We start from the raw sequence: 17,063 nt of genomic DNA, 5'->3' as shown, positions 1-17,063 counted from the left end.
TAGATGTGATCAGTCCTTGGTTTAGGGTTTATTATCTCTTGCAGGATGATTCTTGAATGCTTGACTTACTATCCTTAACATGTGACATTTTTGTGAGACTAAAATATGATTGATTCATTTCAAAATCAATAAGCTGGGAAATACAGTTTGGAACTGGAAGAAGTAAAGATAAAAGACTAATGTCACGTTAGAATATATATACTGATTTAAGAATTTTCAATTTTGGAAAAATATTATCTAAATTTTAATTTTTTTTATTTTCAAAAAATATTGTCTAATGTTTTGTTTTTTTAATTATGAAAAATATTTTCCAAAATTTTTATTTTTTGTATAAAAATAAAAAAACCAACTTTTTCATTTCGAAAGAAAAACCTGAACTTTTTTAATTTCAAATTTGTTTTTCTAATTTTCGAAATATATTAAGTTCCAGAATTTTTCATTTTTTTTATAAAATAAAAATTCTTACTTTCGAAAAAAAATATGAATTTTTTTCTATCTTTTTTAATTTTCGAAAATCAATTTTCAATTTTTTTAATTTTTTTTATTTCTAAATTAATATAAATGAATTTATATTTATATAAACGAATTTATATTTATTTTTAATTTTTGTTTTAAAAAAGGCACAAATAACGTGTGTACCCATAAAATAATGAAAAACAAAATTAATTATACAGTCAGCGCACCACGTCATCAGAAAAAGTGACTCAACATGCCACATCAGCGAAAATGCACAATCAGATGACAGGGTATTTTGAAATAAAAATTTACAAGGACCGAATCAATTTTTTTACAGGGGGCAAACCTGAAAATAGTCTATATTACAGGGGAGTAAAGCACCGTCAACCCTTAATTTTTCAAATATTGCTTGAGCCTATTCAATTCACTTAACTGCACCTTAGGATGTGTTTGGATTAAAGATTTAGGAGAAGAAAAAAAAGGAGGGGAGGGCTTAATTTTTTAAACTACAAACACTATAATATTTCAATCACATTTAATTTATTATTTTTAATAGTGTCCGTAATTTATAAAAAAAAAAAAAAAAAAAAGTAAATCATCCCCTCCTCTTCCAACCACGTTTGTCGATCAACCTGATTTCTAAATGTGAAAGTGCATATTTCTTTTTTTTATTTTTTATTTTAAAGAGTTTAGCAATTATATTTTCACACTAAGTGCACAAAAGAGAGAATTTGTAGGTTTGAATCCGCAAACACACTACATCAATTATTCTCAAATCAATATTGTATCATCTTAACTAAATTTAGAGGATAAAATGATTTAAATGTTTCATTGTAGGCTATGATGATGTAGTTACATTTACATGTCATTCTTGTGATGTATTAACGGTGCCACTCATATGGTGCAAAACTATCGAATTCAAAAATGTAGACTTTTAATAACAATAGATAAATTAATCAAAATTTAAGAGATTTAAAATCCTTAAATAGGTGGTTAGAGATTTGATTTCTAACTCTTTCGTATTGAGAAAATTAGGTTGAGATGGCAAAATACACTTTATGTGTTCGACAGGTTTCCGACGAAGAACAATCACGGCTAAAATCAAACTCTTTCGTATTGAGAAAATCAAGTTGAGATGACAAAATACACTTTGTCTATTCAACAGGTTCCCGACGGAGATCAAATCAGTCACAGCTAAAGGCGGTGGATAATTCATACCAATAACGTAGTAACCAACAAAAACTGTTAGCTTTTATTATTATTCAACTTTGACCTACATCATATTTCCAAAAGCTAACCCAATCTTATACTAGTGCTTAGCCATAATGTAAGTATCTCAGTTGAATGGAATCCATTCCACCAAAAGAAGGGGAAAAAAGTATTAACAACCACCCATAAACAGTTTAGTATCATCATTCAATTAGATATTGAGAGTATGATTGATTTAACTTCGCACTAGAATAAATTGATGGTTGGCTGAAACAAAACAAAATCACATAAAAATTCCTCTCAACCAAAGGAATTGTATCAATCCTCCAAACCGAGAAAAAGAAACATCTTAGCTTACAATTGAAATTCGATATAGTAATAACTAAGCATAAATTTAAATCTAATAGACTGCAGTTCCTAATGGTATTGTATCAATCCTCCAAACCAGCATCATATACCAAAAACATATTATAATTTAAGAGCAACCTCCTAGTAATTTAAGACACTCCATTCAATGCTACATCATTGAGAACTTACAGCTCTTCCCCAAGCTTCTAAGGCATCCTCAATTGCATCTCCCATCAATATCTGCTATCAATTTCTTTTCTTGAAACTGCAAACCCTGTCCTTCCCTTCCCTTTCTATTTCTTTAATAGATTTGGCTAACAAAAAACAAAACTATCCACTAACAAACAAACTCGGTTTCTAATCAAAGAGACCAGACCATTTTTCTAAACTAAGTTCAAAAAAGTTTTCCTAATCGAAAAACATAACTTCTTGATATCAATTGCCTTCAATGGTCGTACTAGAAACAGAGAAAAAAAGCATTCAACTTGCAATGATGGAAAATAGTTCAAGTGTTATGTGTGGAAAAAAGTCAATAGAAAGGTGGCAGCCGTAGAAGGTTGCTTTGCAGAAAGACAGTGTGAACCAACATAAAATTTTCTAATAGCTTTGCGCAGAAGTCAATCAAGACCACATTTTCCGTTGTTGATCACATTCACATACTTGCCTTAAGTCTAAAGAAATGGCAAATCATCAGGTTCTAGTCATAGAATGCTATCATCAATAAATCCAAATGTGTACATGGTCAATGCCAATGTCATAACTCAACAACAGAAATTGTAGTAGTCCCCAGTTTAAGAGCTGGGAAACATGAACAAAACCAGTATCGTTAGAATGAGAAAGAAAAGGTTTGAAATATCCTCCATATTTTCCAAAAACAAGAAGGGTGATAGAAGAATCTAACTAACTATTATACTGAGAACAGGTTGACATAAACCAAATGTTCAATCATTAATTTTACCTAGGATATATATAAATACATCTGGTGTAACATAATTATACCAGAAACAAATCTATAATTGAAAATGGTGTGCACACAGGACAAATCATAGAATAATTCTAATGCAAACAACTGTGCACTAGACTGATTAATTAATACTGTCATGTAAATTTGGTGTCAATGTAACAAGATTATTAATTTTTTGCACAAGATAATCTCGTCTCTATACTTGTTATTATTGGGAGTATGTAACAAAATATAAGCAAAAGTGAGTCAAACAAAATTAATGTAACTGGTTCAACGTTTGGTCTGAATACATCTACTTTCTTTGACTCACTTTTGCTTATATAGTTTGCTTAGCCATAATGTAATGTTTTGTGGAAAAACCAACAACAGCAATATTCAAGTCTTGTCCCACTAGGTGGGGTGAGCCACATGTATCAAATGATTTTATGCAAAATTGAAACAACATTAATGTTTTCCAAAATAGCAGCTTCCACAAGAGAAGGTTGCCAAATAATTAACATACTATAGTTATAAATTCCATATTTGGGACTTGAACTCCTCATTGTGGAAAACAAAAACAGCTTATACAAAAGGGCTTTCATTTGATATCACTCAAAGCTATTGTAACCTTCATTAAGAACCAAATGTATGATAAAATTTTGTTCAGTTCATGATGTATTTAGCAAGATTTGAGGCAAACGTTATGATATGTGTGCAGCTTATAGCAGACATTTCAACAAACAAATTAATGACTTGGCAAACATCAAAATGCTAATTATGATCTAACACAATGCATGATTGTGAATCATATAAAATGAAATACAAGATGAGAGACAAAACAGCTCTAGCAAACAAATAATATAGATAAGAATAAAACCAATTTCTCAAGCTTCAGATTTACAACCATTAATCAACAATAATCGATGAAGTCACCAGTAATTAGAGCAAGAACAAAATAAAATACATAAACTAACATATAGGTTGTGCTCAAATGACATAGCACCGCATCCTAACATTAAAAACAAGGTGATATTAAGCTCTCAACGCTTACTTGTAGGGTGTCATGAAACATAGTAGACTTCAAAGTTCTTTTCTTTGAATTGTAAACAACCAAATCCGATTTCTGATTTCCTATTCGCTCCAACAACACTTGATCACCTTCAAAAATATATATTGCATTAGCCAATGTATAATATAGCAGGTTAGAAACAGTGAACAATTTAGTCCAAGATTCTTGAATTCCATATTCCTTCATGACCCAAATATCATGACCCGAAACTACGCACAAACAATCTCTTAACACACTCAACTTCAACTCACACACATCCACTCCAAAATCAGGAGGCAAAACCTTTCGATAAGTCTCTTTCCCCAAATCAAAAGAAACAATAAACCATGGACAGTTTCGTTCAAAATCAATAGTTGCCGACCAATTAATCGTGCCACTCACAAATTTTCCAAACTCTAAAGTAGATACAACACCAAAAGGACACTCCGCGATGGTTTTCCAAAACCCGGTACCCAATGTATGAACCTTGACTTGAGTTTTGCATACATTCTTAAAATCACTATAAAATATAATGTATTGTAAAACAACAACCACCTTGTAAGTATCCGTCAAAGAATCATATCCGAAACCAAACGTCTTAAAAATAGGAAAGTCACTAGCCACTTGTGGCTTTTCAAAAGAAGGCAATTCCTTGCATTTTCTAATGGAAGGGTTCCACAATAAAACATAAGTGTTACTAAAATCCACAATACAAAGGATACCGTTGCAAGAGCCAACGATGTAAGATTCGTTAAAATTAGTGGAAGGATACTCGAATTGGGTGACATCTTCGTCGTAATAAGTGAAAATGGAATTGATTGGGCAAGATGTGAGAATGTAATTGTGAAAGAAAGTGGAGTAACTTATTTTGTGTATGCGGTGAGTGGTTGAGAGGCGAAGATGTTTTTGAGCAAATTTTGGATCGGAGATTAAGGAATTTAATGCTTTGCAGAGACATCGAAGTTGAAGGAGGAGGTTTACAGGGAGCCTACAGAAGATTTCTTCGATGATGTGGAAGGGAAGAGTGGGTAGTGCTGGCGGATCTTGTAGGGGTTGTGGCGGTGATGTTAGGGTTGCATTTGCATACGATCGCCGTTTGTTGCCGCCGCCAGATGTTTCCTCCATCGCTGAACTGTAATAGCCGGAGAAACAAAAACTATATATTTTGTTTTGCTTTTAATCCCGCGGGTCCTTCGTTCATATGTCTTTCATCAACAATTTTTGTCTTTCTTTTAACTCAATTCAATTGGAGGAATGATATTTTCACAGCCAATTTACAATAACTTTTAGGGTGTGTTTGGTTCGGAAGAGAAGTTGGAAAGAGAGAAATAGGTAAGAGAGAGTTTGTGAAGAGAGAAAAGAATGAGAAATAGAGAAGATTTGATGTATTGTTTGGTATAAGAGAAAGAAGAAAGAAATAGAAGAGAAAGAAATGTTATTATTTTTAAAAAGACAAAAATATCCTTGATAAGACAACATTATAATTTATGATTAATTAAAAAACCAATGGCATAATAGACTTTTTTCTCTTCTTCCCTCTTTCTTCTCACTTTTGAAGAGAAACAAAAAAGGTATGGGGCCCACCATTTATTCTTCTCTCTTCTCAATTTCTCTTCTTGCCAAACAAGAGAAATCTCCAACTTCTCTTCTCTTTCTCTCTTCTCTATCTCTCTCTCCTCTATTTCTCTCATACCAAACAAAGGCTTAGTGACAACATTTTTTTTTTATTGGACAACAATAATAGAGAGAGAAAAAAGAAGAGAGAGAAGAAAAATGAGTATGAAAGAGAGTTGTTGCAAAAGTTGTTAAAAAATAGATGTTTAAATATAATTTCTCATTCAATTGAGTGAATAGGAAAGAAGAAGAATTTGTTAGAAAAAAAAAAAGTAAAGAAGAAGAAAAAACCTGAAATTGTAATTTTCGCAGAAAATCCTCTGATTTTTAATAAACTTCAAAAAACTCTAAATTGTCAAATGCTAGTCAATTACCCGATCCGTTTATTTTGGTTGTTAAACCTCATTACGTAGCAGTTAATTGTACATGTGGCACTGTTGGAACAAAATGTGTTTAATAATGAACCTTTGAGAGTTTTGATGATAATAAGGTATTAAAAATTATCAATTGGACAAGCTAATATTTGTTCAAGTGTACAGGACCATAGACAAAAATTTACATCTTAAATAGGTTCTGAATTAACAAAAGAGAGCTAAGAAATCAACAAAAAGGAAGCTTAAAGCGTCTAAAGAGAAGTGCTCCTGAAGTCAAAAGTGCTCCTGAAGACATAACGCTCCTGAAGTGATGACGTCATCAGAAGCAAGTTCATCAGAAGCTGAAGATCACCAGAAGCTAAAGTTCATCAGGAGATGCAAGACTTAAAGCTTCAAGGGCTGCTCAATGAATTTAAACTCGTCTAAGCATTGCAGAAGACTGGAAATGTAAGGCAACGATCATTTTGAATGGATTTGAAGGCATTGGATGCTAATCTTCAAAAAGCGTTGACAAAGTACAATTGTACGAAGTGTACAACCACTACCTCCACTACTCTGTTGTGTCCCTGCTACAAGATAAGAAAAACAGCTCTGCCTGCAACGATGTTCCTTCACAATGGGAATGGATTTGAAATTGATCCTTCATAAGACAACTACCATATCAGGCAAAAGATCATTGGTGATTGATCAAAGCTTCAAACGACTCTTTTTGGTGTGCTGGCAATTTCACAACGTCTCTTTCACACCTCTATATAAAGGAGTGAAGACTTAGAGATTTGTATCAGAGACTCAACAACAATTTACAAGTGCCAAAACTCTGCTGAAATTGTTCTGCATTCAAAGTTCACTTAGAATTTCTGTTTCAAAGTTCATATCTTAGAAATTCGAGAGTCTTAAGAGTCTGTATCTGATTTGTATTGTGAACACCACTGATTGTATGTCAAGTGTTCAACCTCAAACATTTTTCTTTGTAATTCTGTTTGATTAGAAGTCTCTTGCAGTTGTGCTTGAGCAATAGAAGTCTCTTGATTGTGTTCAGGAGCATAGGAAGTCTCTTGCAGTTGTGCTTGAGCAGTTTGAAGTCTTTTGCTAGTTTTAGCAGTGAGCATTTGTAATCAGATATTACATTATAGTGAACTCTCCTTGGAAGTGCAAGGGGGACATGACTACTTCCGGTTTGTGGAAGGAACCTGTATAATTGCTTTGTGTCTTTCTTCTCTCTCTCTCTCTGTTTTTATCCGCTGCAATTTAGTCCTAAACATCACTTCAGAAGCAGTCTCTATTTGTTTCTGGCCAGTGTGTTTCAGCTTAGGAGAAAACGAAGAAAAAGCAAACACAATTCAATACCCTCTTCTTGTGTTTTTCTCACCTTCAGGCACCTCCATGTTTATGTCACGCCATATGGGATAATTGACTTTTTTTTTTAAATTGTTTTTTTTTTTAAATCTATGTCATTATAAAAATAAGCAAATACCCCTCTCAAATTTAATACTTATGTGAAAATACCCCCTCAAATTTAAAACTTATGTCTCAATTACCCCTCTCAAATTTAAAACTTATTTACAAATTGAATTAAATCTTATGTGCAAAGATTGCTTCAAATATTTGAAGACTAGTTTTAGGTGGAGTTTAGCATGGGAAAGGGAAGTTATTTCCCATCATGGGAAAATTGAACCACAACCATAGATTTAATAGTTTTTTATTTGGATGGCTTAGATTTGTGACCTGATAATGGTTGTAACTTATTGCTGGGTATTGTAAACTAAAGCAGTGGACCTCACCCACAGAATTAAATAACAATTTCTCATTTGTTTGATTTATTTATTTTTGATTGTAGATCATGGGGTTTTGGCTTCAGTACTCCAATATTAATCAAAACATCATGTTCTGCAATTCAAGTCAATAACAAGAGCTCATATTTTTCTTCTCCAAGTTTCAAGATATATGCATGCTTCTTCATATTTTTCTGCGATTGCTAGTTGAAAACAAAATAATTCTTCCATCTCTTCTACTTTGTCCTTTTTGGTTGTGGGTTTAGAATTAAATTTCCTTTTATGATTCACACATCATATGATTTTAGAAACTATGAACAGAAGTTAAAGATGGAAAGTAAGTTGTGACAAATTGAACTAAAATAATTATGGAAAAAAATGGCATTCAGATCTTTTTCAAGAGGAGTTTTCCAGATATGAACATTTGTTTGTGGTTGTGGTTTTCCAGACGAAATTTGTGGCAGATTTGATGGGTTTTGGCTGATGCTATAGCAATCTCTAACCAAATTCGAAAAAATTCTTATATGATGGGTTTCACATCTGAAGTTTTCTTGAAACTATAGTTGAAGAGTTTACTTTGGCTCAAAAAGCTTCTTCCCTGGGTTTTGTTATGTTTTTTAACCAAAACCATGAACATAAATGATTGATGACCAAGTATTATCGGTTTCTTCAGATGTATTGGAAAGAAGTTATACAAAAGGGTGAGGGGTAGTTTGTGTTGCTGTGAGAGAATGGAGAGGTATACTAGTAAAGATACTGTTTAACATTAAAAAATGCAAACTCATGATTTTTTTTGTTTGGCCACAACCGGTTGGCAACAAACACGTGTGCTGCAAAATCTCATTTTCCCATCATGGGAAAGAACTAGGCGTTCCCAGGCTAAACGCCACCCTAGTTTTTAACAAGGATTGTTTCAAATAGGAGACTTTTTTGTAGAAAATTTGTCACAAAACAATAATTCTCTCTCTTTCCTACTTTAACTCAACCTTAGCACAGTTTGGAATCCATAACTTCAGTTTGGTGGAACTTTGAGCTTGAATGCAAGTTTGTTATAATAATTGGAGCAACAATGATTGTTGATCTACAAGACATGCAAGAGAGAGAGATATATATGCACTATGCAGACTGCAGTAGTAACAGATGATAAAGGAAAGTAATGAAACCAATGTCATTATTATTGCTGGTTGTTTACACCGGAGAATGATCAATAACAACCACAACACAAATGGTTGTGTTGTAAAGTTGCGGACACAAATTGTAAGAGAAATTTCGCCATGAAGTTGCAACTCATGCACCGGCGAGATACAGACACTGCAATATGAATAATGGGAAATATTATTTAGGGTTAATTATGTTTTTGGTCCCTACAAAATTGCGACCTTGTAAGTTTAGTCCTTACTTAATTTTAATAGCATTTTTAATCCCTAAAAAAAATTTCTGCACTCAATATTAGTCCTTACTCAATCCAAATTTGTTTAATTTATGCTTAAACTCTTAAGTTTTTCAACAATTTTTTACAGGCATGTTAAGAACGTTATTAAAAGGTCCTCCGAAAAAAATATCGCAAAAATTTGATTTCTACGTCCATATTTTTGTTACTTATATCTTAAACTTTTGTCGTTTTAAAAAATTCATAATTAATTTATTTCATGTTAAAAAATTATAGATTTTAGTAAATGAACCTTTCATAGTGTTCTAAACTTGTATAAAAAGAATCGTTAAAAAATTTAAGAGTTTAAGGATAATTAAACAAAATTTACTTTAGCAGGGACTAAAATTATAAGTAAATTTTTTTTGTAGAGATTAAAAATGCTATTAAAATTAAGTAAAGATTAAACTTACAAGGTCGCAATTTTGTAGGGACCAAAAACATAATTAACCCTATTATTTAATAGCCAATTGGTTTGTGAACTTTGAACACATTGTTTTGTGACAAATTTTCTAAAAAAATCTCCTATTTGAAGCAATCTTTGTTAAAACTAGTTTTCAAATATTTGAAGCAATCTTTGAACATAAGATTTAATTCAAATTTCAAATAAGTTTTAAATTGGAGGGGGAAATTGCAATCTTTGCACATAAGATTTAATTCAAATTTCAAATAAGTTTTAAATTGGAGGGGGTAATCGCAATCTTTGCACATAAGATTTAATTCAAATTTCAAATAAGTTTTAAATTGGAAGGGGTAATTGCAATCTTTGCACATAAGATTTAATTCAAATTTCAAATAAGTTTTAAATTGGAGGGGGTAATTGGTACATAAATATTAGATTTGAAGGGGGTATTTACACATAAGTATTAAATTTGAGGGGAGTATTTGCCTATTTTTATAATCATATAGATTTTAAACAAAAACAAAAATAAAAAAATAAAAAATAAAAATAGTCAATTACCCCCTATGATGTGGCATAACGTTCGGTACACGTGGAGGTGCCACATGTATAGTTAACTGCCACGCCATGGGGTTTAACATCCAAAACAAACGGATGGAGATAATTGACTAACGTTTGACAATTTCAGAGGTGCTTTTCAAGTTTCTTAAAAATAAGGGGGTTTTGTTTACGAAAGTTACAATTTCATGGGGTTTCTGCCTATGCACTCCAATTCAATTCATATGTATCATTAGAATTTTTGAATAATTTTTTCTTGTTATATGTATGAATAATCCTTGACTCAGCTCAGTTAATAGAGACAATTCATAATATATGCAGAGGTCGACGAGTGTTTTTGGTAAACTACGAGTCTTCGTTCTGGTTATTACAAGCAAGATTGAACTAGAAATCCTAGGACATGTTGTGCAATACTTTTAAGGAAAACGTTTGAAAAGTCACGAAATGCTCTTAGTAAAGAACAAGACAAGTTTTAAAGAAAAAGCATTGTCTCTCGACAGGGAGTAAAATGCAAGTAAAAGTAAAGACTTAAAAGTTTAAAACGCATAAACTTAAAAAAAAAAAAAAAAGGTAAATTGCATTACATAAAAGTAAAGTGGTTCGATAAATCAGTTTACATACATTATGTGTGACTCTTTTCCCTAGACGCCGGTAGTTCGAGTGCTTAGAATTCTATAAATGATTTGCGACCCGTATTTCAAATGGAAACTGCTTCTCTTTGAAATTCAAAATCTTCCGGCCTTAACGGTAGCTGTTTGACTTCAGCGATCTTGCATTCCCGACTTACGATCTGTCGAACTCTAGGGTTTTTAGATCCTTTCATGCCAAGTCTACATCTCGTCGAAATCCTCAAGTTGAAGGAAAAGACTTCGATTCCTGCAAAGATAAAAGTCAACTAATGTTGACTGTATTAAATGAGCTTGTAGAAATTGCAGGCTAACAAAATTGCCCCCCAAAAATGGCAACTAGTGTGAACCAACATAAAATTTTCTAATAACTTTGTGCAGAAGTCAATTTTGAGATGTGATCTTGAACACATTTTCCATTGTTAATCATCTTCACATACTTGCCTCAAGGCTAAAGAAATTGCAAATCATCAGGTTCTAGTCATAGAATGCTATCATCAATAAATCCAAATTTGTACATGGTCAATGCCATTGACATAACTCAACTACAGTAATTGTAGCAGTCCCCAGTTTAAAAGCTGGAATCATGAATAAAACCAGAATCGTTAGAATGGGAAAGAAAAGGTTTGAAGTATCCTCCGTATTTTCCAAAAACAAGAAGGGTGATAGAGGAATCAAACTATTCTTCTGAGAACAGGTTGACATAAACCAAATATAAATCCTTCATTAAATGTAACATGAATTTATTGTCCCATAAATTTGGTGTCAATGTAACATGATTATTAATTTATTGTCCACGCTCTAAAACTACGTACAAGATAATACCCTCTCTATAGTGGTTATTACTAGGAGTACTCCCTCGGTAACAAAATATAAGCAAAAGTGAGTCAAACAAAATTGATGCATTTGGTTCAAACACATCTACTTCTTTGGCTCACTTTTGCATATACTATTTTGTTACAATGGGAGTATCAATCTCAACACAATTCCCTAAACAAGAATACTCAAACTAAATTAATTGAATTTACATCACTAAACTTGGATCTGAGGAGATGGAGGACCAAATCAAATTGGAATTAGAAAAAGAAAAAAAAGCATGGATCTGATTAGCCTATCAGTTCGAAATTCCCAATCCATGATATCAGTTTGGAATTAGAAAAAATAAAATTTCATATCAAAATGAGTCAAATTTTTTAGAATAAAACAGAAGATTTAATAGGAAGGCATCATGATTGATGATTAATGAACTTACAGCAAGGAAAATTATTAACACTCTTAGTTCGATGAATCCATAATTAGACATTAGCACTACAGTAGAAACTCTTTGAATTAATACTCGGTAAATTAATAAACTCTCTAAAATAATAAATTTATCCGGTCCCGACTTGGGCCAACGTAAAAAATTGAAAAACTCGATAAAATAATAAGATAATAATTTTTCGGGAGATCCCTTTATAATTTTCGGTCCCAAGAAAATCATAAATTAATAATTCATAGAAACTGAAAAAAAATATATTAAGAATACATTGAACACATTTGTTCCTCTTGTTTACATTTACTGTACTTCAAAAGTTATTATTGATTTCCAATGCATATGAACACAGTAGTTACTAATTTACGTTGAGTCCCAAGGTTCGCTGCAAGGTAATTCTAAGAGGCATAGACTAATTTGCCTTTTTGTTTGATATGTACAGTATAATTACTTAAAAACTGCTTAAATTAATAATTATTAATTTATCGATAAATTAATAACTCTCTAAATTAATAAATTTCTCCGGTCCTGACATTATTAATTTATGGGAAATGTTAACTTGTGCCCTTAAGGCACAAGTTAATGATTCAGATATGGAAATAATTTCTGGGAATGTGTGCATTGCATTTAATCTTTAACTTTTTAATGAATTGAATGCACAATTTTAGAGAATATTTCTTCTTTTGGGTTTCTTAACATGTGCCCTAAGGGCACAAGTTAACACTACCCTTAATTTATAGAGTTTTAACTGTAATTGGGTCATGAGTACTGAAATCCTTACCTTCAAGTCAGTGATGGGACACTACATATCGCCAAGCAACGTTACCAGCTTAACTCTCAAAAATGCAAATCATGTTTGGTTCAACAAAGAGTACTCCATGAGCAGAAGCAAACACTCCATTCATGTAGTAAGCACTCAGGGTCAAGAGGCATTGCTTGCAATCCAAATCAGATATTCATCAGCATCCATGTATGTCTTAAGTTATGCTACACCAGATGTACAAACTATACCTATATATTTTCCTTAATTAATATGTAATGTTTATATTTTCCTTAACTAAAATGTAATGTTTATATTTTCTTTAACTAAAATGTAATGTTTTGTAGAAACCAACAACAACAACAATAATATTCAAGTCATATCGTACTAACAGATTCCACAAGAATTGAAACACCATTTATGTCTTCCAAAATAACAGATTCCACAAGAAAAGGTGTGCAAATAATTAACATACTGAACTTATACTCCTCCTTGTGGAAAACAAAAACAGCTTGTAGAAAAGGGCTTTCATTTGGTATTAGATGAATTCTAGAAGCAACCACCTAAGGGCTACTTCAAAGAAAACAGGCTAATGATGCAGGGACCTAACACAATAATACATGTAAAAGGGGTTTTATTTTACCAACGGCTAATGATGAACAATCCGGACTAATGCAAGGAGAGAGGTCATCAGAGTTGTTAATAAGTACATTGTTAGAAAACATAGAAAAGTAAGAAAGTCTAACAAATCCAAAAATAAGTACATTGAACCAGATAAATGAGTACATTTAATAACTTTAGGGAATATATCCATTTGAAAGAGGAAAAGGTACACATAATATTGGCCTATCTAAGTAAGACTATCCTATACTCAATTGAAGTACGAGGCACAAATTAAAATGGGAAACAAATGTAGCTTGCTCTTATTAACTCTAAGTTGTTCTTTTGACTTTGTAATTCTTCAAATACACATAGTGACAACCATGCTATCACTCAAAGCTATCACAACCTTCATTAAGAACCAAATGCATGATAAAATTTTGCAAGATTTGAAGCAAATAATATGATATGTGTGCAGCTTATAGCAGACATTTCAACAAACAAATTAATGACTTGGCAAACATCAAAATCCTAATCATGATCTAACACAGTGCATGATTGTGAATCATATAAAATGAAATACAAGATGAGGGACAAAACAACTCTAACAAACAAATAATATAAATAAGAATAACACCAATTTCTCAAGCTTCAGATTTACGACCATTAATCAACAATAATCCATGAAGTCACCAGTAATTAGAGTCACCAGTAATTAGAGCAAGAACAAAATAAAAACATAAACTAACATATAGGTTGTGCTCAAATGACATATCACTGCATCCTAACATTAAAAACAAGGTGATATTAAGCTCTCAACACTTACTTCTAAGGTATGAAACATAGTAGACTTAAAAGTCCTTCTCTTTGGATCGTAAATAACGAAATCCCATTTCTGATTTCCTATACGCTCCAACAACACTTTATCACCTTCAAAAATATCTATTGCCTTGGTCAAGATATAACCTGACATGTTAGAAACAGTGAACAATTTAGTCCAAGATTCTTGAATTCCATACTCCTTCATGACCCATATATCATGACCCGAAATTACGCACAAACAATCTCTTAACACACTCAACTTCAACTTGCACACATCCACCCCTCCACAATCAGGAGGCAAAACCTTTCGATAAGTCTCTTTCCCCAAATCAAAAGAAACAATAAACCGTGGAAATTGTCGTTCGAAATCAATAGTTGCCAAACAATTAATCGTGCCACTCACAAACTTTCCAGACTGTCCTATGGATACAACACCAAAAGGACAATCCTCGATGGTTTTCCAAAAGCCTGTACCCAATGTATGAACCTTGACTTCAGTTTTCCATACATAACTAAAATCACTATAAGATATAATGTATTGCAAAACAACAACCACCTTGTAATTATCCGTCAAAGAATCATATCCAAAACCAAACGTCGTAAACATGTCAAGGTCACTAGCCACTTGTGGCTTTTCAAAAGGGGGTAATTCCTTGCATTTTCTAATGGAAGGGTTCCACAAAAGAACGAAAATGTTACTAAAATCCGCGATACAAAGGATACCGTTGCAAGAGCCAACAATGTAAGATTCATTAAAATTCGTTGAGGGATACTCGAATTGGGTGACATCTTCATCGTCGTTGTCATCAACATCATAATAAGTGAAAATGGAATTGTGTGGGCAAGATGTGAGGATGTAATTGTGAAAGAAAGTGGAGTAAGTTATTTCGTGTATGCGGTGAGTGGTTGAATAGCGAAGATGTTTTTTAGCGAATTTGGGATCGGAGATTAAGGAATTTAATGGCTTAGAGAGACATTGAAGTTGAAGGAGGAGGTTTACGGGGAGGCGACAGAAGATTTCTTCTATGATGTGAAAGGGAAGAGTGGGTAGTGGCGGCGGATCTTGAAGCGAATGTGGTGGTGATGTTAGGGTTGCGTAGGATCGCCGCTTGTTGCCGCCGCCAAATGTTTCCTCCATCAGTATATCATTTCTCCGATAAGGTCGTGAGAAAACACTCGAGTGAATTTTCTATTTTCTTAATAAAAATGGGTTAAATGAATTTTTATCTATTTTTTATTTCTAATCCCTATATTTTTTTTTCCTTTTTAATAGTAATCCGTCAAATATATTTTTATCAACATTTGGTGTTTTTTCTTTTAATTCATCTTCTTCCTTTCTTTTCTCTTTTTCATGATGGAATTTCTGGATTTCTACGAAGTTTGATGTGGATGTGTTGAAGATCATGAAGAAGAGGAAAAGAATGAAGAAAATAAAGTTTTCTATTAAGTTTTGGGTTTGGTCCCTCTGCGAATTTTGTTTTTTTTTTTTATCCCTCTAACTTTATGACTCAGCATATGAAACGACACACAAGCGTCGTCAACCGCATCACACGTCGCCACATCATCCTCTGTTTACCAAATAGACGTTTTTGTAACAAATGATGACGACAGAGACCAAAACCAAAACGTTTATAACTTACAGTGGTTGTTTTAGAACAAAAAAAGACACAGAAACGAAAAACCAAAACACGCTTACTTACAAGGATGATTTACATATTTAAGCCTTTAAAAAATCTATTTTTTTTGGAAGAAATTGTATAATATTTTAAGCATATTTGTAAGAAAACCATCCAATTGAGTGATGAGTACACATAAGTTGACTAAAAACATGATAAAAAATATCGAGGGAAAAACAACATTAATATATAATTGAGACTAAAATCAGGGACAGAGCCAGAATTTTAGTTTACGGGGGACCGAAAAAACTAAATTTTTAAATGGACAATATATACAAGATATTTAAAAAAATTATAAGATATATTCAAAATTAATAGATATCCAAAATTATAAGAAATTTTATGAATATAAGAAGGTTGAGTACCTTGTGGTTTGTCAAAGAATGACACGACTAAAACGATGTTGAATGACAGAGAAAGAAAATACGAAACAACGAAAATTCAAATTTAGGAGGATGCAATCGCAACCAATGAGTCGTCGGTAGTGGCTAAGAGTGCGCATACAAAGTCGTAGGCAGTGATTCAATATTTTTAAGTAAAATTGTAATGATGAATCATTTTATGCATTATTTTTAAGGAAATAATTAATTGTGTTGATTTTATTGGTAAAATTAGTATCATTTACTAATAAACTCTTATTAACTGTAGTTAGTGGAGTAGTTAAGTTGAATGAAATTTAATAAATATAGGTATGATAGTGGAAAAAAAATAATAAATGTTGCGTTGTATTCTAAAGTGACAATTATTTTGAGATAGAAAAAAAAATGCTAAAGAGACAATTATTTTGAGAATGAGGGAGTATTAAGGTGTCTAATTGATCAACTTGCTATACATTAGATAGCATCATATGATATACATCGATGACAGTGTAACCTTCACAGGATCAAGCTTCCAATCCCATTTATCTCACACATCAACCTAAAAAAATGTTGTGAAATAAATCGCGGCGCTCCACCACATGCTCCTCCTCCCAACCTAATAACCTTTGTCACCAATTCCAACTATCAACACCCCACCCTAAACAAAACATCTTAGGAACTGACACCAAAGAATTTTCAAACAAATTAAAAAGTCATATGAATCTATCACATAAAGGACCGCCCTCCAACGACGAATCAATCCAAAAAAAAAAAACGAACTGATCTCATCACTCACCACCTGCACCAAATTATCACT

At 32.4% G+C, this 17,063-nt stretch overlaps 2 protein-coding genes across 5 annotated transcripts; both read right to left on the bottom strand.

Moving 5' to 3' along the window:
• Positions 1 to 3,836: 3,836 nt before the first annotated feature.
• Positions 3,837 to 5,178, bottom strand: LOC146946366 (F-box/kelch-repeat protein At3g23880-like). Its single transcript, XM_085744483.1, has one exon. The coding sequence runs from the start codon at positions 5,127 to 5,129 to the stop codon at positions 3,972 to 3,974; it is 1,158 nt and encodes a 385-aa protein (XP_085600609.1). The 5' UTR covers positions 5,130 to 5,178; the 3' UTR covers positions 3,837 to 3,971.
• A 5,526-nt stretch (positions 5,179 to 10,704) lies between these two features.
• LOC146946365 (F-box/kelch-repeat protein At3g23880-like) lies at positions 10,705 to 15,407 on the bottom strand. Of its 4 annotated transcripts, none has more exons than XM_085744479.1 (3): positions 14,216 to 15,407; positions 12,811 to 12,964; positions 10,705 to 11,355 (listed from the first exon to the last, which is right to left on the bottom strand). In XM_085744479.1, exons 1-2 carry the CDS (start codon positions 15,347 to 15,349, stop codon positions 12,860 to 12,862), a joined length of 1,239 nt encoding a protein of 412 aa, XP_085600605.1. In that variant the 5' UTR covers positions 15,350 to 15,407; the 3' UTR covers positions 10,705 to 11,355; positions 12,811 to 12,859. The 4 variants fall into 4 exon arrangements, with proteins under 4 accessions (XP_085600605.1, XP_085600608.1, XP_085600607.1 ...); XM_085744482.1 differs by having other exon boundaries at positions 10,705 to 11,056; XM_085744481.1 differs by having other exon boundaries at positions 10,705 to 11,046.
• Positions 15,408 to 17,063: the final 1,656 nt, after the last annotated feature.

This window comes from Medicago sativa, chromosome 2, assembly GCF_051527215.1.
Source record: "Medicago sativa cultivar Bolivia chromosome 2, Bolivia_mono, whole genome shotgun sequence".
Lineage (NCBI taxonomy): Eukaryota > Viridiplantae > Streptophyta > Magnoliopsida > Fabales > Fabaceae > Medicago > Medicago sativa.
This window is presented reverse-complemented; position numbering and strand designations above follow the sequence as displayed.